The sequence below is a fragment of the Balaenoptera physalus genome, assembly GCF_965194825.1.
Source record: "Balaenoptera physalus genome assembly, chromosome: 3".
In the NCBI taxonomy this organism is placed as follows: Eukaryota; Metazoa; Chordata; class Mammalia; order Artiodactyla; family Balaenopteridae; genus Balaenoptera; species Balaenoptera physalus.
This window is the reverse complement of record NC_138890.1, coordinates 97,667,482-97,694,248: the sequence shown is the minus strand read 5'-3', so window position 1 is coordinate 97,694,248 and position 26,767 is coordinate 97,667,482. Positions and strand designations below refer to the sequence as shown.

General features: G+C 34.8%; 1 protein-coding gene across 8 annotated transcripts in view; it reads right to left on the bottom strand.

Annotated features, from left to right (window-relative positions):
• The window catches only part of CHD1 (chromodomain helicase DNA binding protein 1), a 77,298-nt gene that overhangs the window by 42,260 nt on the left and 8,271 nt on the right, over window positions 1-26,767 (bottom strand). For all 8 annotated transcript variants that reach the window (XM_082457985.1, XM_082457986.1, XM_082457988.1 and 5 more), the window contains exons 3-9: window positions 6,999-7,200; window positions 5,858-5,962; window positions 4,519-4,583; window positions 2,430-2,579; window positions 2,018-2,292; window positions 421-646; window positions 140-240 (exon numbers count right to left, since the gene is read on the bottom strand). In XM_082457985.1, coding sequence (XP_082314111.1) covers window positions 140-240; window positions 421-646; window positions 2,018-2,292; window positions 2,430-2,579; window positions 4,519-4,583; window positions 5,858-5,962; window positions 6,999-7,200 — 1,124 coding nt within the window. The remainder of the gene's footprint in view (window positions 1-139; window positions 241-420; window positions 647-2,017; window positions 2,293-2,429; window positions 2,580-4,518; window positions 4,584-5,857; window positions 5,963-6,998; window positions 7,201-26,767) is intronic.

Below are 26,767 nucleotides of genomic sequence, written 5' to 3'. Positions count from 1 at the left end.
CCATCTGATTTACAATACTTTATTATTATAGTAAGAGCAAGCTACTGTATTTGATGTGTAAGCAGTAAATTTAAGATTTTTTTCAGATGACTTCAAGCATGGAAAGATAAATGTTTAATTAGAATCATTTATTACTAACCAATTATTCGCTCCACTATTTGATACTGCTTATGGAGATCATCTGTAAGTTCTTGCTGGCAATTATAATATTCCACATCTTCTGGAGAAGCATTTTTCAACCTGAAAGATTATTAATCCAAGAACAGACTTAAAAATCTCCCCCAATAACCCATCCTCCAAACACCATCTGTAGCACAAAGTCTCCCATTTTGCCACTCATCATGTGAATCAGTTTGAATAATGAAGAAACTGAAAAAGAAAGAAAGTATCATTAATTTTTAACTCTAATATAAAACATACCATCTTTTTGTTTCCTGATCTTTTTTCTTATAATTATCTAATTTTTTCATTCCTCTAACATTCTGCTGCTTAAGGGTTTCTTCTGTCTCCCAAGTATTGTGGATATGTGACCATCCTTTCCATTTAATTAAATACTGGATCTCTCCTGGTTCCTTGTTTTTTTCAAATCCTGCATTTGGGTCACCATCTGCTTCAACTGCATAGATGGTTGTAGTAGCACCAGTAGCTGAAAAGAAAACCACAATACATTCTATGTAATTCTGTTATAGAAGCATTTCAACTCAAAACTTCAAGAATATAAAGAGAAAAATATATGCTCTTTTAAATAACAAACAGGGTGTAAGAATTTATGGGAAATTATATTACACATTTATAAAAGAAACTGAATTCTAGAACAGAAAGATTATCTAATTTAATCCCCTCGGTTTTAAAATTAGAAAAAAAAGGGTCAAAAAGACAGCAGCTCACATGAGATCATACAGCAATTTATGATAACTGACGATTGAAACATTAATAATTGGAGATTAAAATAACTAAAAATCATCTTTAAAAACTACATGTCCAAAATCACTGTGGAAAAGATATCTGCACCCCCATGTTCACTGTAGCATTACTTACAATAGCTAAGACACTTTGGAAAGAGCGTAAGTGTCCACTGACAGATAACTGGATTAAAAAAAACATGATACATACATATACATATACATGTACATATACAATGGAATACTATTCAGCCATAAAAAAGGAGGAAATCTGCTATTTGTGACAACATGGATGGACTTTGAAGGCATCATGCTAAATGAAATAAGTCAAGGAAAGACATGCTGTGTGATCACACATAAATGGAAAAGGGAGGGAGGAAAGGGAAGAATTCATAGAATGAGAGATTAGATTCATAGTTACCAGAGGTAGGGCACGTATGATGAAGGTGGTCAAAAAGTACAAACTTCCAATTATAAGATAAATAAGTACTGGGTATGTAATGTACAACATAATGACTATAGTAAACACTCCTGTATGGTATATCTGAAAGCTGCTAAGAGAGTAGATTCTAAAAGTTCTCATTACAAGGGAAATTTTTTTAAAAATTCTATCTATATTGAGATGACAGATGTTAACTAAACTTATTATGGTAATCATTTCACAATATATGTAAGTCAAGTCATTATACTGCCCACCTTCAAACTTATACAGTGCTGCATTGTCAATTATGTCTTTAAAAAACTGAAAGGAAAAAAATGTATGTCAAGGTAACTAAAAAATAACTTACATATTTGAGATGGAAGAACGAAGTTTTAAACCAAACCATATGTCAAATTGAAAATACTTAAAAAACAACTATTTATTTAGGTATGGTAACAGAAAAACTCAAATGCACAGGTTAAAAATTCCCTAATATCCGCAACGTACGATGAGATCAAATGGATACTTCCTGGGAAGAAAATATTCAGGCTAAGCAAAGTAATTTTATAGCAAATAAGTAAAAAGAAAAAAATCCACCCTCTTGGCTTTCAAAGTTGAAAAATCTTCAAGAAATACTTTACTCTAGTAAGTATTACTGAAACAACCAAAAAATAAATGTTTCTTAAAAAAATACCTCCTTTTCTCCCAATCCGACAATCCATAAACCGTTCTATTGTTTCAAATTCCTCTTCCTCGGGTTGAGGAACATCCTCTCCACAGACTTCAAGTAGGTCATCAGAATCTGTTTTCATTTCTTCGTCTTCCTTATAGCTAACATTGACAGTTGCTTGTCGACGAGAGCTTCTTTTATCATTATCATAGTCCTCTTCATCCTCCTCCTCCTCCTCAGATGAATCAATCTGTCTCTTTTTTTGTCCAATAATCTTTTTTCCATTTTTTGACTTAGATCTAGGGAAGACCAGGGGAGAGAGGTGTTTTACAGAAATACTGGCATAAAACAAGATTTGAGAAACTGTGAGAAAAAGAACAAATACCTTCTGTAACCAACAATTTTCAGAATCAAACCAAGAACATACTATACTTACCTATTTTGAGGTTTTCTACTTTTAACTTTGTTTTTTGGCTCATAATCAGATTCTGTTTCATCACAACTACTTTTATCTCTTTCTTCTTCAGATTCTGAATCTGAACCAGACTGAGATGGAGATCCTGACCCAGACATCTGCCAATCTTCACTGTATGTAAAATATATAAAGGATGTTTATTCATACTTATCATATAGCAAATTATGTCTGATAAGATATAAAAATAATCAGGCTAAATTACATTCCAGCTGATATCAAAAATATTGCTTTCACCCATTATAAAAATATTCAAATGTCTATAGAATAAGAAAAATGCTAGAAAATATTCTTCATAGATTTCTCCAACTCCAGAGTTTTCTGTTAATTATTTAGTTATACCTCAGTGAAAGGCAAATTAAGTGGATCTATTTTGATTATTAGTATAGATGAAAACACAGTATGTTAATTTGAAGAGTCACACTGTTTAATTTTGAAAACCTTGTATAATTATTATACTTGCCATTTCAAAAAGAGATTCTAATCCCTTTCATCTTAATTTTCTGGAGATTGTGATTTTTAAAAACATACCCTTCAAAAATGATTTTTAAAATACAACATGTTCATTAAGAAGCTTAAAATAAGGGATCAGAAAATGGAAAAACAAACAAAAAATTCCATCTTAACCAACATTCAATTATTACCTTTATTACTATTTTTAGTCTATTTAATTCCAATTAACATGTAAAGAAAAAATATTGGATGCACTGTTAATATTCTGCTATAATATAAACTTCAAATGAAAGATACACATTTAAGTTCTTACGTATACACTACATCCTGTCTCACAGTTGCTGTTGCTACTCCATTGCTCTGCATGGCTTGCATCAATTAAGACTGTGTTAAGGGTTACACAAGCAAGCACATATGATAAAATGTGGTTTATGATAAAAAACATAATAGAGAAACTAATTTTTTTATCTTGAGTTTTTTTTCAGAGTTTGCACATTAGACAATAGCAATAGGCAGGATATATGAAAACGTCTCCGTTTTACATTTTTATAATAAATATTATGATTTTTATATCCAACCAAATCTATCCATCATCCCAAATTACTTTTGTTTTAAAAATATTCTTTGCTTGCACCCATGCTAAGTTCAGAAATTACTAACTCAGTGGAAGAGTTAAACAGTTGATGAGACACAGTAGTTGAAAATACTTAGTAAAACAGAAGACAGATCTGAAGAAATCAGCCAGAATGTAGCATAGCAATAAAAGGATAAAAAACATGATACAGTAAGATTCATGGATAGGATGGATGATCCAACAAATATATACAATAGATATGATCCAGTAAGACAGATACTATATATATCTATTAACTGTAGTAACAGAGAAGATTTACAGAATGGGAAAGAGAAAATGCCTAGAGATACAATGACTGAATTTTCAGAAACTAGTAAAACTCATGAATCTTCACATTAAAGATACATAAAATAAAGTGCATAAAGTGGGATAAATAAATAACAAATCCAAAGCTGGATGCACCAAAGTGAAAGTGCAGAATACCCAAGACAAAGAGAAAAATAAGAGACAAGACAATGGAACAATGAGAAATGAGAGAAAAAAAACTCAGACCATCTAAAATATCGGAACTGAGATCTGAGGTACTCTTAACACTTCCTGGGTCAAGATCTTTAGGAAATTACAGTGAGTTTCTAAATGAGTTCTACAGAAGAAGTAAATTTCATGTGCAGATAAATAGTAAGGATAGCTATTAACATCAGAATCACCTAAAATCTATCATCTGTTGGTCCCTACACTCCTATATAGGTTTCTCAAGTTATCAAGATTTTCTGATATTGTGACTAAGAAGATCTTTGAAGTTTAAAAATATATAGGGGAGAGGGGTTATAGGAGATAAACAAATGGCACAAAAAACTCAGGTTGTCACGGAAAGATAAAAGTTAAAAATTAATGGTTTAAATTAACCTAATAAAATACCATGAACCAAGAAGTTCACTTTTGGCAACAATTGTTCATAAAGGAAGAAATACAAAATCATTAGGATTTTCTTGATATAAAAGTAATCAGTTGAACAAAACGGCATACTCTTTATGCTTTTTCCTTTTGACCTCACTCGATGAGTCATCGGAATCTTCACTGCTAGAAGAATCCTGTAGAGAAAAACATATAAAGTTAATGTTATTAATGATTAGAATTTAACCATAATATATTTTTATTACTTTTATTAACTTTTTATTACTTTACTACTTTTATTACTTTTTATTAACATTCACGTTAATAATAAAGGCTCTTTTTTTCCATGTTATGTTTATACCATTAATTAGCACATAAAGTAATTAATAACATTTTTATTGCAAATATGTAACAGCCAGTGAAATTAGGTAAACATCACAATGCCAGCATTTTGTATAAAATCTTATAATCTACTGTCTCTGGAGACTATTACTGTTGCCTAGTATGGCCTCAGAAAGGAATCCTAATTGTTGGGATGTCAAATTTTCATTTAATATTTTTCTTCCTCATTAGGCAGTTTTTGATACACAAATATCCCCCACTCTTTGAAAGTTCAATTTCTACCACTTCACTTTTACAAAAAACCTTCATTGGTACCTGTTTTCACTAACTGAAAAAAATCCAAAGAGAATTTTTACTTTTACAAAAACCGGCAAAAAGCAAAAACAGCGTTCAGCATTTGTTTTGCAGAGAGCTGTTACAGAGGCGGCAAGCATGCGGAGCAGCGAGAACAGCACCTCCAAGCTCCTTCCCTGGGAACTACACTCCGCATCTCAGCACTAGCTCCCTAATTCTGAACTGTGTTTGTGAGCATCTGTGCTTTATCTCCGTTTATTCTGCACAACAGTTACCAAGATGTGTCCTAAGGAAATAGCTTCTTTGCTTTACACCATTTGGCTTAGGAAAGGAACACTCTACTTTCGGATAGTTGGGGAAACCTACAGTTCTTCCTGAATGTCTTTGTGCAAACATACCTGCATGTGTGCTCATGTGCGCACAGGAACTACACTGTTTACAGTTGCAGCCTATTCTTTTAAAAACATGTTGAGAATTCTGTTATTAATGTTCTGTACAAATATGATTTAACACTATAGTATTTCTTCATTCATATATGTGAGTGCATACCTGTGTGTGTTTGTGTATGTGTATTTTCCTAGTATTCATATTTAGTTTATTCTAGTTTTGCTGTTATGAGCAAATGCATACAAATTCCTGTTGTTCGTTTTAGAAACGAGGAAATTTGCATAAAAATATGTCTACATTTCAAGGCTACTGATACACATATTTAAATGTAGTTATTTTCCTATCCTTTTAAAACCCTTACTGTTTCTAGTAATTTCATAAATAGCTACCTAAATGATTACATATCATGTCTACTTTTCAGATAAGAGCTTTCACAATGAAAACTCACCTCTTCTGATCCACTATTAGATGAAGCTTGATGTTGCTGTTGCTGCTGCTTCTTGAGCATTGCAGATCTCTGAACAGCCAGAATACTAGGGCTAGATTTCCAAAACTATAATAGAAATATAAACAAGTGAAGAACAAAGTTTTGAGAAAACTGGAAAAAGATTAATTTATTGAAAAGTAGTACCAACATTTTCACTGCCTCCAAATAATAAATTAAGACTATTTTTCTTACTCACATTATATGTAATACAATATTATTGCAATATAATTAAAATAAAATGCTGAGCTTTAGTTGTATATAAATAATTTATGGTGTTTTGAGTTTCACAATCAATCAATATGTTCTTTGGTATTAAGACTATTATTTTCAAAAATGATGTGATAATATGACACCAGTGCTACTCAAAGTGTGGCTGCTATTGTTTTAATTGGTGTGAGGTGAAGATGAAGAGCTTGAGTCAGAATGCAAATCAACTAAGCACAGTTTTAGTTCAACTGACTTTTTGTTTTTGTTTGTTTTTGATAGCAAGACTTCCTGAATGAAGGAAGCTGTATGTATATTCTGGCCCAAGCATCTTATCATGACTGGTACTCTAAGTAACACTACTGTATACTATTCTGAGGTATAGACAAGTTTTAGTAAATCTTGTAATAGCCTTTTTTAAACAGAATGGCTCTTAGCCGATTCTACCATGTATCTTCAAGGAAGCAGAGTTCTATTAAAGTCTCCTATTAGCGATAAAGTATCTCCTCTGAAGATCTTGAAAGTTGAGATCACACTGTAAGATTAACAAAAAGACCTCACAAAGCCTTAAATTTTTATCCATGAGACAATGAATGTTTATGCAACAATTTCTGCCTCAAAAAGAGAAAGTTTTGTATGTGTTCATTTTTGTATGTGTTACAAAGTTTTGTACAGTTACAAAGTTTTGTATGTGTTCATATAGTTACAGACTGCTTCTCTTCCAAGCCAATCAGTCCACAGATACTGAACCACAAGTTCAGGAATCACTTAAAGTGTATTTTAATATTTGAAATTAACATTTTCTAAAAGCTAGATTAAGAATGCTCTAAACCAAAGCTATACATTTTTCCAAAGTAATACAAGAAATCTACCTTTCATTGGATAGTTTATTTATTACCTCAGCTCCATCAACTTTCGGTGGTTTTGCTTGAACTTTATTTTCTCGGGAATTGTCTGACTCAGACTCTGACTGACTGCCCGATTCGGATCCAGAGTCAGAGTCACTGCTACCTGACTGGCTACTGCTTCCATCACTACTGCTTCCAGAACTTGAACCAGATCCAGAGCCTGACGCTGACCCAGAATCATCATCCGACTGGCTACAATTTGAAAATAAACAGATTTCAAACAAAATTCATTAAAAAATTTAGTTTTTCTTAACTCAGCAAAAAGCCCCAAATCATTCAACCTTGTTCAGTTCATATGTCAACTGTCTATAACCAAACAAATAGAAAAAGGAATTAATGTTAATCTCTGGTAATAACTGACATACTGGATAGATTAAGTACAGTTTGGGATAAAACACAAGCAATCAGATCACAATCTTCCTCCAAGATAATGAACAAAACCTACCAAGTACAGAATCCTGGGCTAGAAAGTTGGGAAAACGAAAAGTTTAAGCGGCAGTCCCTATCTTTAAAAGGCTATTTGATGTAGTAAACATAAAGAATGAATTCTGTGAAGAAAAGGTTAAATGTGTTAAACATTCTCATAGCAAAAGGTAGAAAACAAATTAATTTATAGTTTCAACTTGTTTTCAAGTTTACATTTTATGTTCTATCATCTCAGGGGAATGTAAATTAATTACCATTAAACTATGATAAAATACAATTTACTAAAAAATAAGATCAGTAATTGCTTCTCTGAGAAAATTATTGAGTCTTTTATGGTGCCTTAGTAATAAATCTGAAACAGCAAATTCTCACAATCTTTCCTAGCCTCTATACACACACATGTGAAAGCAATTAACAGTCCAATGAGAAACTATCTCATTCTCCAGAACTTATTTTCAGTCCGAAGTAGTCTAGAGATGGTCTGTACTAAATAAATGATTGTATAAATTACTATTACCCAAAAGGCCATTTGTTCACTTGGTGTTTACATTTGAATTGTTGAAAACCAGGGCCTTAAATTTTTGAAATACATGGTAGACTCAGCTTTTGATGTAATTTCATCTGGCTTCATGAGAAACAACAGGTAATATAATATACACCAACACACAGCAAAACTCAAGCTTCATGTTCTCTTGCTGTAATTTTCAGAAATACCACCAGATGGAGGTATTACTCTAAGAAAATCCTGCAATATCAAAAAGTAATCCCTTTCTAAAAGTAATTTCTCCTTTTCGAGAGCAAGAAGTTTCTACATGGAAATACAGACATAAAAGTTTTCAAGAAGACTTTTGATTCCAAAAGATATAAATTAAAATGCTTAAGGTGTGAACAAACATATGCCTATTTTTAAAATCTGGGAATCTAGTGGAATATATGTTTTTCTACATTTCTGCCACAATTTCTACCCTCTAGACACCTGGTTCAAGAACAGCATAGTGTCTTTTAATTAAAAAACAAAAACAAAATTTACCATACTGTATTTTACTTGGGTCCCTTGAAATTTCAACAAGAATATCAGAGAAGATATTTTTCCTGACACACAATTTTATTTTTCCTTTAACCCACTAGGCAAGAGACGTTTTTCATTTATTCAATAAACCTTACTGAGAACTTTCATTCGTGAGGCACTGGGAAGACTGAGATGAGACAAAGTCCTTACCATTAAAAGAACTTCTAACCTGTTATGGAGAGACAGTCATGTCAACCAATAAATACCACTCTGGGCATATTTAAGATAACTGAACTAGGAGTGTGGGGAGCACTGAAGACACAAACAAGTCAGGTACAGTAATCACGGAACATTTAGAAGGAAGTGAAGATGAACTAATCCCTTAGGAAAGAAGAATTAAGCAGAGGGGTATCATTTTAATTGCTTACAAGCTTCTTGAGGGTACTGTTTATTTTTCCCAGCATACCTTACACAGGTGGGCGCTCAGTAAATACCTGAAAAGTAAATGGACGGATGATTGAATTTGGGAACTATCATGAGCCTATATTGTTAATTATATCTTGATTAGTCATAAAGTAGCTAGTCAAAATTCCTTGTTAATAAATCAAAACTCTTAAGTGAAGGTATGAATCCTCCTTTCATACTCTCTAGGCAAAAGTTGGCTGGAGATAAAAGCTAACAGCCTGAGCCTAGACTACTCTAAAGGCATAGGTTTATTATTAGAATGTCTTCACCTTAGGTATTAAAAGTATAAAGTATTTATTTTATTTAGTTGTTTATAGCAGGATTAAGAATAGACAAAGAATTAGTAAGGAATGTTTTACATACTGCCATAGAATGAACTATAGGATATAGTTAGGTAAAAAGCAATATGCAAAAGTGTTTATAGTATGCTTCCTTTGTATATGAAGGGGGAAATGTTTACACATAGTTGCTTATGCTTCTGAAAAAAGCAATAATGGCAGCATAAAACAACAATTAAATTAAAAATGGTTACCTACAAAGGGAGGGGAGGGAAGAAAGTAGAGGGAACAAGGATAGAAATGAGTTGTCAGGTTCTGAACCATGTAAATGCTTTACATAATTTATTTAAAAAGGAAATCCTGGGCTTCCCTGGTGGCGCAGTGGTTGAGAATCTGCCTGCCAGTGCAGGGGACACGGGTTCGCAGCCCTGGTCTGTGAAGATCCCACATGCCGCGGAGCAACTGGGCCCGTGAGCCACAACTACTGAGCCTGAGCGTCTGGAGCCTGTGCCCCACAACAAGAGAGGCCGCGATAGTGAAGAGGCCCGCGCACCGCGATGAAGAGTGGCCCCCGCTTGCCGCAACTAGAGAAAGCCCTCGCACAGAAACGAAGACCCAAGACAGCCAAAAATAAATATAAAATAAATAAATAAATAAATAAATAAAAGATTATAATAGCCCTTAAAAAAAAAAGGAAATCCTAACAACTGAGAGAAAATATATATAGGTTCACAGGGGGGAAAAAATACTATATTCAGACATAAAATTCTGAGCAAAAATAGGTGAAAAGCCTCTCCCTAATGAAGTAATTCTATTTCAGCCCACTGCTGCATATGCTCTTTCTAGAATAAAAATTAAACATGGCCTAACTTGATAAGTTTTCAGTGTTTCTGTAACAAAGGTCAAACACCTATGAGGTGCAGGAATTTGTCTCTGCCAACCTATCTCCAGCCACTTTCCCACTTAAACCCTTAGTTTTAGTGATGGCAAACTACTTGTAATTCTCTGAGAGCGAGTTTCTCCTCCCAGTTCCTGCTTTTGCATAATTACTTGCCTTTTTTTCCCCACTATATAATTTCTACTTGCACCTCACTTCATGGGTACTTCTCCAACAAATCTCTCTTGACTCCAACATTAAATCACCTGAACATTAAATCAGGAATACTTACCTCAGCACTCCCACAGCATCCTGTACCTATTACTATCTTGCCCATAACACATATCATGTAATAATCACTGTAGTTTTCTGTTTTCTTTTGTTTTTTGGTATCCTACCTTTGGTATTCTACCATATGTTCCTGGAGTGCTGGAATTTTTACTTGTTCTTTGTATGCTGAGCACTAAATGAAGGGCTCAGTATATGTTTGGTGGGTGGATAGATGCATACATAAGCAAACAAATCAAAGATACATACGGATATAACGTCTCATATAAAATTCACAAATCAAGTTTGACTATAAAAAATATTTCTAAGCTCCAATTAACATTTTATTTACTTAGGTAGTAATCAATAGCACTGATTTTTTAATACAACATTAGTATCTGTATACCACTTAAGAGATATCCTTATTACTTATACTAAATCTCACTAGCCCAACAGTAATAAGGTGGTAGATTATTAAAAACACTGAATTCTTTTCCTCATCTTCCTCAATTTACCAAAAAAAAAAAAACCCACCACCATGTTTATGGGTACTTTGATAAAATTATAGTTTTCTTAGGGTAAATTAAGTAGAAATACAACATTTAAACATAAAATAGCAATTCAAATTAAAGTTTCTTTTCAAGCTTGTTTCTATGCTCAATTTCAAATATAAACAAGAGAGGAATATAATGAATTACCATTTATCTAACAACCAGCTTCGCAATTAACAACTCATACCAATCTTGTTTCAAATAATCCAGCTTCCCACAAACACACAATCTCAAACATGTTAAAATTTCATCCATAAATACTTTAGTACTCATATGTAAAAACAAACAACAAAAAAACCCCTACTATTTTTAAACATCCACAAAATGAGTATCATTTTTAAAACAAAATCACTTATTCCTTAATGTTAAATATGATATTATTATTAAATAGTATTAAATATCCAGTTTAGTTTATCTCTTTAGTTGATTGTTTCTTCATAGACTGGAAATCCAAACACAGTTCATACACTGCAACTGAATCACATATTTCTTAAGTCTCTTTCATTAACCTGACAGTTCCCTCTCCCTCTTTTTTTTCCCCTTGCAATTTATTTTGTGGAATAAATTAGGCAGTTTTTCCTGCAGACATTTCCTGCTTTCCAGATTTTACTGACTGCATCTCTGTGGTATTATTTGACAGATTTTTCTGTCCCTTGTATTTCTTGTAAACTGTTAGATCTAGAGGCTCAGATTTAAATTCAGTTCTTCTTGGCAAGAATGTATTTTAAGAGTTGCTGTGGACTTCTATTAGAAAAAACAATGTTTGGTTGTCTCTTTTTGTGTGAGGTTGTTTGATCTGTGTGTTCAGGTTATTTTCAGCCTTATCCTTCCATTATACAGTTCCTCATACCCCTACAGGGACTTCATCCACTATTTATTTAGAGGCAGTAAAATGGTGATATTATATCATTCTTTATTTACCCATTATATCATTTATTCACTAGTAGGTGGAATACTTCTTCTATAAGGAGAAAATTTCCCTCACCATATTTGTTAACTTTGAGGTACAGTTCATACAGGAAATGCACTTTCATTTCTTTTCCAGCTTTCAAAATGAGTTAAATTGCTAGCATCCTTTCAAAGTAAGTAGACCAGTAATTTTCTAAGTCTCATTATGAACTCATGGATTTGAAGTTATTTGATGAGTTTTAACAATCCATTATCATTGTTAATGCTCAAATTGTCCCCTCTTTAGCAAACAGGAAACCCTTTACTACTTCCTGAATCCTTTTCACAAGACCTCAAGTCGTCTTTGATAGCTTCCTCACTTTCTGGTCTGATGAGATGAACCACGCTCATCTTGTATATTTCTTGCCTCAGACTGTAACTCAGGCATTTCATCAAAAAGCCCTGCTTCTGGGCTTCCCTGGTGGCGCAGTGGTTGAGAATCTGCCTGCCAATGCAGGGGACACGGGTTCGAGCCCTGGTCTGGGAAGATTCCACATGTCGCGGAGCAACTGGGCCCGTGAGCCACAACTACTGAGCCTGAGCGTCTGGAGCCTGTGCTCCGCAACAAGAGAGGCCGCGATAGTGAGAGGCCCACGCACCGCGATGAAGAGTGTCCCCCGCTCGCCGCAACTAGAGAAAGCCCTCACACAGAAACGAAGACCCAACACAGCCAAAAATAAATAAATAAATTTATATAAAAAAAAAAAAAGCCCTGCTTCTGTTTAAGCTGGAAATTAAATTGCAATCTGCGTACTGGGTGAGCCTATTACTACTGGATTGGTCATTGTTTTTAAGAGTTTTTTTTTAATAAGATGAGCTAGGATACGTGTATTTTTAGAGACAATGCATTAAGGATTTACACTGTATTTCCAAGTCAAATTTGTAGGTTTTTTACTTCTCTGATTTTATATTTATACCATCACTTGGGTTGAGTTTCTTGGTTCCAAATGACACTAATAAAATTATTTATTTGCTTTATCTTAGAATAGACATAACAGTTTCAAAATAGCAATAACATTGATTAACAATGTTAACTAAAAGTTAAGATGTCTTAACTTTTAGTTAAGACGTCTGAACTAAAAGTTAAGATTTCTTCACAATTCTTCTTGGCCTTCAGGAATACTCACCCCTACTATCAAATTATTGCTTTGAAGCCAACTAAAATAGTGATATTTTATTAGTGATATTAGTTTTGATCACCAAACTTCTGTATAGTCACTAATTTTGTTTAATTAGGGTCATTTGCTTTTTTTTTTTCATTTTTAGGAACTGCTTTTTATTCACTTTGATTTAATGTTGCTTTATTATTTACTTGGATCCAACTTGAGAGCTACCAAAGTTATCATCAAAATCCAGCTTCCATCCTTGTCTCCTCTACACCATGACCTCTCTCCCCCTTCAGAAATTATTTTTTTAAGTTTTTCACTTATTTTCCCTTTTTCAATATAAGCAAATTATGAATAAGAGTATATTTATATTCCCCTTTCACAAATGATTATTAACATATTTACAATCTTATATAAATGTCATATTATACACACATTGTATCCTGGAGGTCATTCCATAGCAGTGTAGGGATATAGTCCCCTTTCCTTTATGCAACTGCATATACTCCATTTTGTAGATACACCATAGTTTCAACCTGGCCCTCAAAGATGAACCAGTCTTTTGATACCACAAACAATGACACAAAAAAATGACCCTCTGCATATATCTTTTTTGTATTTATGGCAGTGTATCTTCTTATTTGCTATTTATCAACCAATGTAAATATATCCCCTTTGAAGTTTTAAATTTACAATCACCTAGCACCCAGGTCTTGATTCCTAAATACAAATCCACACTTAAGTAAACTAGAAGTCCTTTGAGAAATGGCAGATTCTAAGGCTGGGACAGGGAAGGCACCAGATGAACCTAAACAAGCTTGCTGTGCCAAAAAGCAAAATACTAAAGAGAAAAGAAGAAAAAACAGGATATGGGAGCCAATTTGAAGGGGCTTCCATCAGCTCAATCTGATTTGAGCATCAAAACAGACAGTAAAGGATTATTACCTAGTAAATAAAACAGGAATCCTCAAGTCCATGCTGATGATAGGTAGGTAGGTAGAAAGACAGACAGACAGATGGCAGATGACAGGCTGAAAGAATTCTGAATGCCAACTGGTAAATGTGGACAGGGTGGCAGTGTTAGAAAATTACCATTTTGCAATCATCATAGAAAACACTGGTTCAGGCAAAAATCATCAAAAGATGCTAAATCTAGGGGGAGAGTTTGATGAGTAAGGTATTTGCACAGTCTCAAAGTATCTTCTCACAAATTGCTTATTAGCTGTATTAATGGATAAATTAGAAACTACAGCGGAAAAACCAGATATCACCCTGTCCTGGTGATCAAAACTAATATCACCAATAGGGACAGACAGACATGAGCCTCCAGATTTGATACCTTTGTGAAAGACATATCATCACTCACACAGTCCTCCAGCCAGGGGATGCAGAGTGAAGGGGATGCATAAATTGCATCAAATCATAAGTAAACATAAGACAAACCTAAATTGAGATATATATTCTATAAAATAACTAGCCTATAGCCTTCAAAATGCTAATGTCATGAAAGACAAAGAAAGAGAAACTGTTTCAGATTAAAGGAGATTAAAGAGACATGACAGCCAAATCCAATTTTAGACTGAACCCTGTACTGAAAGATGACTGGGATGATTGACCAAACTGGAATACAGAATAAAGATTAAAGTATTATATTAACGTAAATTTTCGTGAATATAATAACTATACAGGGCTTATATAAGGGAATTCCTTGGTTCTTAAAAATATATATACTGAAGTTTTAAAAGCATAAATGGATATGATTTTTTCAACCTACTCTCAAATTATTCAGGAAAAATAAATACATATTACATAAATATCATGTATATAAACATATATGTATAAAAAGAAAGAATAAAAGGGAAATGTGGCAAAAAGCTAAAAATCAGTGCATCCAGGCAGAAGCATATAACAGGAACTATTCTTGCAACTTTTCTGTAATTTGAAATTCTTACAACTTTTCTGTAATTTGAAATTAATTCAAAATTAAAATGTTAATAAACAAAAATAATTTTTTCCAATACCACAAGATTTTGTCACTAATATTCAATATTGTGGTAATCTCATATTCAAGTAGTAAAAGGTACGAAGATGAGGAAATTTTAAAGCTGCAGAAGTCAAATGCATATGAAACAGGCAAGTAAGTAAACATTCAGTGGCATGAAAAATAAAAGTATCTAATATTCAGTCAATAAAATGGCCAAGCTGAATAGGTAAAAATATAAGAACTGCATAAAGCTTTTCCTTAAGAGACATGGAAAGATAAAAACACTAAGGAAGGGAAATTAAAGACCAGCTGTATACAACAGCTGCCTCAGAAACTGCTAGTCACCCAACTCAGCATGTCTTCTTTTCCTTAGTAACAGAAATCCCAATGTTATGGTCTACACAGTATAAAAAAGTGTACAGCAACAACTCCTTGCAGCTAAGTATGGCTATTAGCTAAAAGTTCTGACAAATGAAACATAAGCAGAAATGTTGGGTTGTACTTCCCAGAAGGCTACTCAACCGGGCTGACTCAGCTAGGAGATGCTCCCTTGTCTGGCCCTTCTGATTTACCTTCAAAATTTCCAGCTGTCTGACAGTAGTAAAAGTGCTCAAAATTCACATCTGCACAGGTTCTTTTAGTATAAAAGCCAATATTCTTTTCCAATATTCCCAAGGTTATGGTAAGTGAATGTTCTTAATAACCTGAGTGACCATGAAAAATTAATATTCTGTTCTAAGACATTAAATCCATTTTTAAATTATTTTATTCAAGTTAAGTTTTTAGGAGCTTTAGTGCAGCTATCGTCAATGGTTTACTTCCTCATGAGTTCCACATAACTAAAATGTATCTATGGATTAGCTCTGAGAAATGCTTTTCAAACTCTAACAAACATGAAGATGACCATCCCTCTCCAAGTTTTCAATTACATATGCCTTGGCCCCATCTCATAGCCTCTGCTGAAGCTAGCGCCTTGAGGAGTTTTAATGACTCACTTTTGTTCTTGGGATAAAATGACTAAAATCTGATCTCTGCCTACCTCTCCAATTTATCTTAAATATCTCTATTGTGCACCCGAGTCTCACTAACCTCCTTTAGCCCTTGAATTTGCCATGCTTTCTCACCTCATAGCCTTGGTATAAAGCAATTCTCCCTACCTGGAAAACTTGTTAATCTTCATCCCACCTTCTTCCCTAGTTTTAGACCTCTTCCCCTAGACTACATTAGACATCTAGCATGGTATCTGGCACTTAGTGTATGCTTAACATAAACTAGTATGAGCACAGGGGTGTTTTACTTAACAACTGTATCCCTACTTTCTAGCACTCTACCTGACATATTCTGAAAATATATTTGTGAATTAATAAATGGCTAATACTACCTCCTCATTACTTTTTTTCAAAAACACCATAAGCCTAAGTCTTCCACAGAAATTTTCTTGTTCTTACTCCTGGTTTCTCTGCCTCTACTTTTCTCTTTTGGGTTTTTTCTTCCTCCAAGTCATCTAACTTAAAACTGTTTTGGAGAAAATAATTTTAAGAAGAAATTTTTTCTTCCTTTTTTTTATTTTGAAGAATCAGACGATCTGAAAACACCAGGTCCACTTCCCACATGGTCACAATTGTCTATATCTAACTGGCACTGGTTCCTTTTGATGAAGGATACGACCTCCAATTCACCAGTCGCCTCCCCTAAACAAATGTCTTATACCTGGACAGCTTCATTCATTTATGTTATCTGTTTGGCCCTTATGGCTCCTTTTCTCATTTATACTCCAATTAAGACAAAATTTTTAATATCTCTTTATAGCTTTCAAAATATTTTGGTAAAACGAATTCCATTTTATCCTCACCACCAAAAAATGTCCTTGAAGGCACATATAGGGAGACTTTATGAACTGTTTTCAGAGAAGACAACCCTTCTAAGGTCCCAGCTTTAAGGAGACTTAATTCTGTAGTCAAATACTAAGTTCCAGTCCCAATCCCAGCACCCTGTACAGAGGGCCTGTATCCTTCCAAATATCCTGCGTTGCCCTGTTTGCTCAGAGCTTACTGCTCTGACTTTGAGTTCCGTTCTGTTCCTGGCACATCAAAGTTTTCTCTGAAGTTCAGCTGCACATCTACTTTTTTTTCCTTTGCTCTATATTATTTAGCATTTTCATGTGTTTGTGGGTAGGAAGTGCTTCAGAGTGAGTCTATGTTAGCTCAGCCCAGCCTATAACAGAATTGCAAGACCTCCTTTCTCTGTACTCAACTTTCCACTCTTATCAGTCCTTTGAACTAAAGAAAACACTACTACCTATACTGAGTACTTGAAAATGATGTATTCTCAAGTGAATAAACAAAGATTCTTCTATGTTACAAGGAAAAACATGCTTTTTTATCACAGGAATTGGAAACTAGCCTGCAATGGAACATAAAGAAAGAATGAATAAAATAATGACCTTCTAAGAAAGTGGTAGCAATGGACAGCTGCTTTCCTTACCACCAGATCACCAACAGAAGAAACTGGCCCTGATAAATCTTGGAATAGATTGAAAAGTCAAAAGAAAGTAACACTGAAGTGGGTGTAGAAGTACTGAGGAGGAATGAAAAGAACATCTCAAAACAGTAGCACTAACGAAGAAGAAAAAAACACTGTGTATTTAAACATCATATGTAAATTAGACTACCTGTATCAAAGGCTTAAATCGACGATTTCATTTTAAAAACGTATCCATTTGTTTACTTCTTTCCTTCCTAATATGTAAAGATTTTCTTTCTAATATATCACATTTCCATAATTTTTCTTTCCTTTTTTTAAACTGGTAGAATTTAGATGAATTAGACTCTGGGGAGGAGGAGGGGAAGAGAAGTTATAGGATACATTGATAAAAGGTAAACTGATTTTACACAGATATTATAACAGAGGCTTGTGTGCCTGACAATTACAGTAATAAGTTATTAAATTACAATAAATAGAACTGTATTTGCAATCAAAGAACTGTATTTATTGTTCTAAAGAACAAGCATACTGCACTAAATTCTCACTTTACGCCTTGCTCCCTTCCTCCTTAACTACTGCTTAATTGTCAATGCCATTCAAAAGGACTTCTTTGAGGGAGTTTTTGAAAGAATTTTTTGACAGACATTTGTGGGGAAATTCGGGACTAATTTAACTCAATGGTGTTCTGAAATTCAACTGACTTATTTTCTCCTCGCCTCCTAGCCCTTTTGTCTCATTATATGTATATATTTACACCCATTAGATAAGCCTCAGGTTTCTACCACGTGGAAATAATAAACACACTTACGGATTACTGTGAAGATTTAAAAAAATGTAAAGCATATTATCTGACATATACTAGGAGCTCAATATTAATAGCTATTAGAATTTTTAAAAATTGATTTTTTTTCCTCTGAGTTCAAGATCAGAATCATTACTTCAAAATTTGTGTTAGGTGTTCTTTGGACTGTCATAATTATAAGTATAAATATATAAAATGTCTATGAATAAAACCTGTAGAGGATTCCCTGGTGGCGCAGTGGTTGAGAATCTGCCTGCCAATGCAGGGGACACGGGTTCGAGCCCTGGTCTGGGAAGATCCCACATGCCACGGAGCAACTAGGCCCGTGAGCCACAACTACTGAGCCTGCGCGTCTGGAGCCTGTGCCCCACAACAAGAGAGGCCGTGATAGTGAGAGGCCCGCGCACCGCGATGAAGAGTGGCCCCTGCTTGCCGCAACTAGAGAAAGCCCTCGCACAGAAACGAAGACCCAACACAGCCAAAAATAAATAAATCAATTAATTAAAAAAAAAAGAACCTCTGCTTTTTTTAAATAAATTAATTAATTTAAAAAAAAGAACCTCTGCTTTTTTTAAATTAATAAATAAATTAATTAATTAAAAAGAACCTCTGCTTTTTTAATTAATAAATTAATTAAAAAAAGAACCTCTGCTTTTTTAAAATTAATTAATTAATTTAAAAAAAGAACCTCTGCTTTTTTTAAATTAATAAATAAATTAATTAAAAAGAACCTCTGCTTTTTTTTAATTAATAAATGAATTAATTAAAAAAAAAGAACCTCTGCTTTTTTTTTTAAATTAATTTATTTATTATATTTATTTTTGGCTGTGTTGGGTCTTCGTTTCTGTGCGAGGGCTTTCTCTAGTTGCGGCAAGCGGGGGCCACTCTTCATCGCGGTGCGCGGGCCTCTCACTATCGCGGCCTCTCTTGTTGTGGGGCACAGGCTCCAGACGCGCAGGCTCAGTAGTTGTGGCTCACGGGCCTAGTTGCTCCGTGGCATGTGGGATCTTCCCAGACCAGGGCTCGAACCCGTGTCCCCTGCATTGGCAGGCAGATTCTCAACCACTGCACCACCAGGGAAGCCCAGGAGTGATTTATTTTTAATATCCCTTTATGTTGTGCCATATGAATGTTGTCTACTTGCCCCTCCCCACTCACCCAGTATCCACTGTGCTTGCCCTTTGGTATTACATAACTGGCACTCCAGTTTTAAATGGCACATGCCCACCCAGCTAAAGATTAGATTTCCCAGCATCTCTTTCAGCTAGGTGTGGCTATGTCAACAGGTTTTGGCCAACGGATTATGGCTAGAAGTGATATGAAATTTCTACATCTTAGCCTTAAACATTAACTGGCTTGCCTTAAATCCTCCCCATTCCCATTTTCTTCCTGTTGACTGAAGATGGCAACCACTGGAGCAATAGAAGCCACATGTTACAGATAACAAAGCTGTCCTCCTAGCCAGAGTACCTGGATAACCTCAAGAGGTAGAGCTCACTTACCTGATAATGAAAAGAAGTAACTAATTTTGAGACTCTGTGTTTTGAGGACTCTAGTATATATGGCACCTTAATTGGTTCTCTAACTGATATGCTATAATAATGTTTTTGCAATAAACACTTTTGAAATAACAAGTTTTATACATATGTAATTTGAATTCGTTTGCTCATCTCTTCAACTAAAAAGTATTGAACAAGAGTTTCTAGCAGGGACAAAATGCCATGGGAAAAGTAAAACTTGCGAGAATCAAAGATACAAGGATCATGATAAAAAAAAGGAAAAAAAGATATACGGATGGATCAGTTGTTGATTGAGGAACCGGAGGTAGGGCAAATGAAATTAGATGCAAGGCTTCATGGAGGGAGTAATTTTAGAGCTGGGTATTGGTGTATTCCCCACACTTTCCCTCTAGAAAAAACTTCTTCTCTGAAGCAACTGACAAAACTTCTCACCCTTTAAGATTACTCAAAAATATCCTATCCTTCACGTAACTTTCTCCAATTTCTCTAGGGACAGGTCATTGTTCCAGCCCATGTGTTCACAATATTTTGCTCATATGTTACTAATAATTCCTTCACAATATTACAAATTATGCTTATACATGTATCTCTCTTCTAACTACATCCTGGAATTCATTAAGTTGGGGCCTTTAGTTATTTTTATAGACCATTATCCACTTCAACAGAGCTAGAGAAACAATATGGAAATTAGCAGGTATTGAGCACTTACAATTAAAAAAAAATACAAATTAGTGGTCAAAGGCAATGGCTTTTAAACTTTTTGGATCATGACTTAAATAATAAATACATTTTATATCATGATGTAGTATACACATGCACACATGTAAAGTAACAAAAGTTTGATGAAGTAATACTCTACAAAAGGAACACTATTAGTTTACATTATTCTCTTCCATTAAAAAAAAATCCAGTTATGGTCCTCTAAGGTGTTGCAACCCACTATTTAAAATATATTAGCCTAGAAGCAGTCACTTAGAAAATGAGAAGGGTTCAGCTAGATGATAACTAAGATCAGATCACCTTCAAGTTCTATAAAATTACATTGTATTAAAATTTGTTATCCTTATATTTCACTACAGTCCATAAAATAACTATCAAAGGTTTGAGAAAATCTGGAAAGTATTCATCCTCATGGGTCTGAAAACCAGTTACTGCCTTTGTTAGGAACTAAAGAACACACACAACAGCTCCTTTCAGCATTCTAAATTACCAATCCAATGCAAAATTCTATCATAAACTCTTCTTCTTAAAGTACAGTATTATTCTTAAAGTCTCTAACTGAATAAATGAGAATAAAACTGCTAGAAATAGATGCTAAGAAAGGTAACATTTAGCATGACTAATTTCAAAGATGACTGGGTTTAGTCATGCTGAATCTGAAGTAAAGACAGTAAACTCAAAAGTTTCTCTAATAAGCATTCAGGGAATCAGATGAGAAATAAGGACTATGTATACATACACTTCAAAGTCACTTAACAAGTTTCATAAAACATGTATGAAATTTGTTATAATATCAATGATATGATAAAACCCTCTAATTCTATTATTTATAATTATAAAAAGTAGGCAAAACTTAACGTTTATATTTTTTCCCCATTAGTATTACCTATCATGCGGAACACATGTCTAACACATGTAGAAATTATATAATGTTTCAAAACAATCCACAAAGTAATTGAGGGGAGGAGTAGTAGGTAGGATTTACAGATTAAACTAGATTGACCATGAGATGAAATATGTTGACGCTAGATGACGTATACACAAGGGTTCACTTTACTATTGTCACTACTTTTGCATATGTTTGAAATTATCCACAATTTTAAAATTAGCACAAAGAATAAAATAAATGTCTACATTTAAAAGTTCAATCTTTAAAAGATTAATCATTTGATTAATTTGCTTTTTTAAAAAGGTTTTTAAAATATTTATATGCTTTTAAATTACTTTAATGAATACTCTCACAAGAAAACAAAGTTCCCAGCACTATATATTTTACTTTCTTTTTTTTTTTTTTTTTTTTTAGAAATTCACGTTCTTTTATTTATTTATTTATGACTGTGTTGAGTCTTCGTTTCTGTGCGAGGGCTTTCTCTAGTTGCGGCAAGTGGGGGACCACTCTTCATCGCGGTGCGCGGGCCTCTCACCATCGCGGCCTCTCTTGTTGCGGAGCACAGGCTCCAGACGCGCAGGCTCAGTCATTGTGGCTTACGGGCCCAGTTGCTCCGTGGCATGTGGGATCTTCCCAGACCAGGGCTCGAACCCGTGTCCCCTGCATTGGCATGCAGATTCTCAACCACTGCGCCACCAGGGAAGCCCTACATTTTACTTTCTAACAAAATCATTTGTAATTTCGTATTTCATCACAGTCTGCATATACCCATGAGAGTGTGCTGCACATAAGAACCTCCATCTACTGTGTCATTTAGTTAAAAAAAAAGTGAAATGATCAATGTAGTACAGTATGACTGAGATAAACTACTGCACACTAGGTCAAACCTTTGGTATAAAATACATGCTAAAACTGGAATAAGGAGATTATTTACCTTTTCAGCTCTCATGTACCCCTAATTGTAATTCTTTTCTTATAAAATTTCCTTTCAGATCAAACTTCTTCCTTTTATTAATGTAATTCAGGATTTAGTAATTTAGAACTGGAAATACTGTAGTATTTGCATCAGATGGCAATCATCATATTATAATCTACCTCAAGCACAAAAACAAGAACAGCCTTCTTTGAGGGAATTTAGACTAACTCCACTCTTTTCCAATGGCCCCAATCCTTTACATAAAAACTCTTCAGCATAATGTATTGCCTTCTAACATCATTTTTCCTCGGTATAAAAAATTTTTCTTTGCTTTTTGCCTAAGCCTGTCAAAACACCTTACCACCATAAAAGCCACATAACAAGGACTTTCAACATGTGTAAAATTTAAGGTTACCAGAGGTTTTAAATGATCTCTCAAAAACAAACCAAAAAAAAGCACAAAATTTCATTCTGATATTGGGTTTGATACAGAGATTAACCATCTGTCTCCTACCTTTGAACTGCTGCAGACTGTATCTCTCTGTATTTACCATACCCACCTGATACTCAGACATTTAAGGTTTAGGTCTGTCTCTTTCTTGATTTTAAGTTTTAGAGAATATTCTCAAATTTTAGCATCTTATGATACTCATCACATAGTAGTTGCTCAATCATCTAAATTAAATAACTATCTGAGGACAGAGAACTGTATTTCTAAAAGCAGTAACAGGAGAGATGTGAAATAGCTAATGGGAATGGTTTTCATTAAAAAAAGTGCTCCCCACTATTTTTGTGCCTTATGCCACAGCTCTGATAGATACTGTAGACAGTGGATCCCATAAGCCAGTACTGTTTAGCCAGAACTTTGTGTGTCTCTGTATTTTAACCTCAATAACTGAAATCTCAATCTATCCACACCAAAGAAACTTTCAAATTCAGTTTAACATTTATTTAAAGTTGACTTCTAAGCAGTCACCTCATATCACAATGACAGATAATATACTCCTAATTATAAACAGCAATTTTCTCAGTCATTAATACACAAGAACTTGATTCTGGTACAAGAGATTCCTAGAGTCTCTCTCTGAAACCAGTGGGTCTGACCAGTCCATTCACATGGGTAATATACTCTCCCATGGGTGTCTCTTAATACTCGTAGTGTTTATTCAGCTATGCTTCCTTTTTTCCTCCTTCCTCCACCTGGGACTAAACCATACAAAAACTTCAATATGACACTAAACAAACCTCAGGGACAAGAACTGCGAAACTAAGATGTCCAACACATTCTCTGCACTAGGGAACTTGTACTTCTTTTACTGGGGGACTATGAATCCTGTGAAAACCTTCCTCTCCATCATGTTTCTCGATATACATCATTTGTTCTTCTTTTCTTTCCAAACCACATCATTTCTGATCATTAAGATTACAAAAGTTCAAAAGCTCCATGAAGACTTCCCATATAGCCCATTACCTCACTCCAGTGATTTGCCCAATTCCATTTTCTTTCACCTCACCTGAATGCCTATACGACCCCATGAGTTTGAGTATAGTCACTTGATTGTGTATTTAAACTTGGCTATTCCATTATCACCTCTAGATCAAAATAATCTTTCTGCAACTTAATTTATAATTTCAAAACATGGCAAGATACTGAATGACTCCAGGTAAATAGTTTCATATATATGCATATAAATTTAATATGCCTATACCTTTCCTTGGGAATTTTGTTAAAATGAAAATTCTCATTCAGTAGATCTGGGACACAGAGGGAAACTTTTAGGGTAAAGGAATCATTCTGTACAGTACTGGGGTGGAGGATAAATGATTCTATGCATTTGTCAAAACCCATGAAACTGTATATCACAGAGTAAATGTAATATATGCAAGTTTAAAACATAAACCCATGTGACTGAGGATCCCAGGATAGAATGCAAACTGATAAATGAATCTAACTATTACAAATTTATGACATAACCACACTGAAGGGGATGAGGGGAAGAAAGCTACCTTGAGTAACTTTGGAAATCAGTGTTCTGACTAGAAATCATAAGGCTAAATATAATAGGAACTGTACACTGTACATAAACACTGTATTTTAGTTGGTAAATCTGTTTCTTCTGGGGGTATAGCCTAAAAATTCTGAAACTACTTTACTTGTATACTGAGGTTGGAGTACATGCATGGTGGATGGCAGATGGTGGGAGCCAGGCTTCTCTATATTAGAGACGGAAGTTACGAAAGTACAAGAAAGGAAGATTAGGATGAATCCTGTAGTATAGGATTAGAGTTGGGACAACAGTACTAACTCATGTTTACCCTAATATGCACACAGATGGGGGCTTCCCTGGTGGCACAGTGGTTAAGAATCTGCCTGCCAATGCAGGGGACATGGGTTCGAGCCCTGGTCCAGGAAGATCCCACATGCCGTGGAGCAACTAAGCCCGTGAGCCATAACTACTGAGCCTGTGCTGTAGAGCCCAGGAGCCACAACTACTGAGCCCATGCGCCGCAACTACTGAAGCCCGTGTGCCTAGAGCCCGTGCACCACAATGAGAAGCCCGCGCACCACAACGAAGAGTAGCCCCTGTTCACCGCAGCTAAAGAAAGCCCGCGTGCAGCAACGAGGACCCAACGCAGCCAAAAATAAATAAACAAACAAATAAATAAAACTTTAAAAAATGTACACAGATGGACAGACACAGAAACAACTATAGATACACATGGTTTAGTACATATAAACATCTATAGATTGATATAACTCTGTCTGCTCTGTCTACTGAGAGGGCCTCGAAGCAGTGACACCTGAGTAGCAACCCAGCACCCAAATCTTGGTTTCTAATACCCTTTTCTCCAATAAAAGAAACCAGGGCTCTTTGGAGAAATGGTTGATTCTAGGGCAAAAGAATGGGAGGGTGTAAAAAGAACACAGAAGCCAACTTGAAAGAGTTCCCAATGGGCCAGGCTAAAACAAATTGAGAAAAATTAAAATTAACCTACTGGATTATAATCCAAAGAATAAAATATACATAATAAGTCCATGCTTATATAAGTGAATGACGGAATTAATGAGGGAGAAATTATTTCTTTATAGAAGAATTCCATTTAATACTATGCAGTTACTCCCTCCCAGCAGGAGATAGAACTTAATTCCCACCCATGCCACCACTCACCACATCCCTTGAGAGTGGGCTAGACATAGTGACTTACTTCCAAAGAATACAGTATGGAAAGAGAAAAACAGTAACTTTATAGTGGAGAAACCTGGCAAATACTATCTTGGTCAAATGATAAAGGTTAACATAATCAGTAATGTCAAGTGGATATTCTGCTCCCCATATGATGTGACCAGTAGAGCACTTCGTCTCTGTGATACTCTTTCTAAAAACTGGTAACTGATAACCCTGGTTTATCCTAGTAAAAAAAAAATCAGACAAAGCCAAATTGGGGGACGTTTTATAGGATACCTGGCCAGTACTTCTCAAGACTGTTAAAGAAATTAAGGAAAGACTTAGAAACTCTCACAGATCAGAGGACACTGGGGAGAGTTAACAACTGAATGCAACATGGTACCCTGGATTGAATCCTGGAATAGAAAGAGGGCATTAATGGAAAAACAATAAAATCCAAGTAAAATCTGAAATTTGGTTAATAGTTGTTTGATTTTTTTTTAAGATGTTTAAAAAGGCTATAAATCTGGTTTCCCCTTCTGGAGAATGGGAAACATAGTACTAAATACATCACAGGAATTTTGGAAGGAATACCTACAATAAATTAATGTAATGCACCATGTACACCATGGCTCAGTCAGAGTAAGAGCTCAGTAATTACTGGTTGCCATTACTACTGTGAAATGAAACGTACCCAGCTTCTTGCTTGCATGGCCTATGACACAGTTCTCTGGGGGGTTCCCAGAAAATAAAAAGCATGTGTAATAAACTCAATAACAACAAGTAGCAAGGTGGTGAATGACTCCATGCAAACAGCTTCATATATATGCATATGAATTTATTATGAATACATATCACTTGGGAATCTTGTTAAAAAGAAGATTCTGATTCAGGAGGTCTGGGGTGAGGTCCAAGGTTGAACATTACAAACAAGCTCCCAGGTGATGCCAATGCTGCTAGACCAAGTACCACAACTGGAGCTATAACTTTTCTACTTCTGTAATGTTTTAAAATTTTTCATAAAAAATACAAAAAAAAAAGTTTTCTCCATCAAACTTTATGTCTTCGCCACAAATACTCGTATTTTTAAACACAGAACTGTACCAGCTATAACCCACAAGTCATCAATATCTTAAATAAGCAATGACTTAATCAGTATAAAAAAGGGGCAACTACACATTAATATTTGCCCCCACATTATCTCATGCCTGTGAAGATAAAAGTAATGTCTTTCAAAGTCAAATCACAGGGCTTCCCTGGTGGCGCAGTGGTTGAGAATCTGCCTGCCAATGCAGGAGACACGGGTTCGAGCCCTGGTCTGGGAAGATCCCACATGCCGCGGAGCAACTG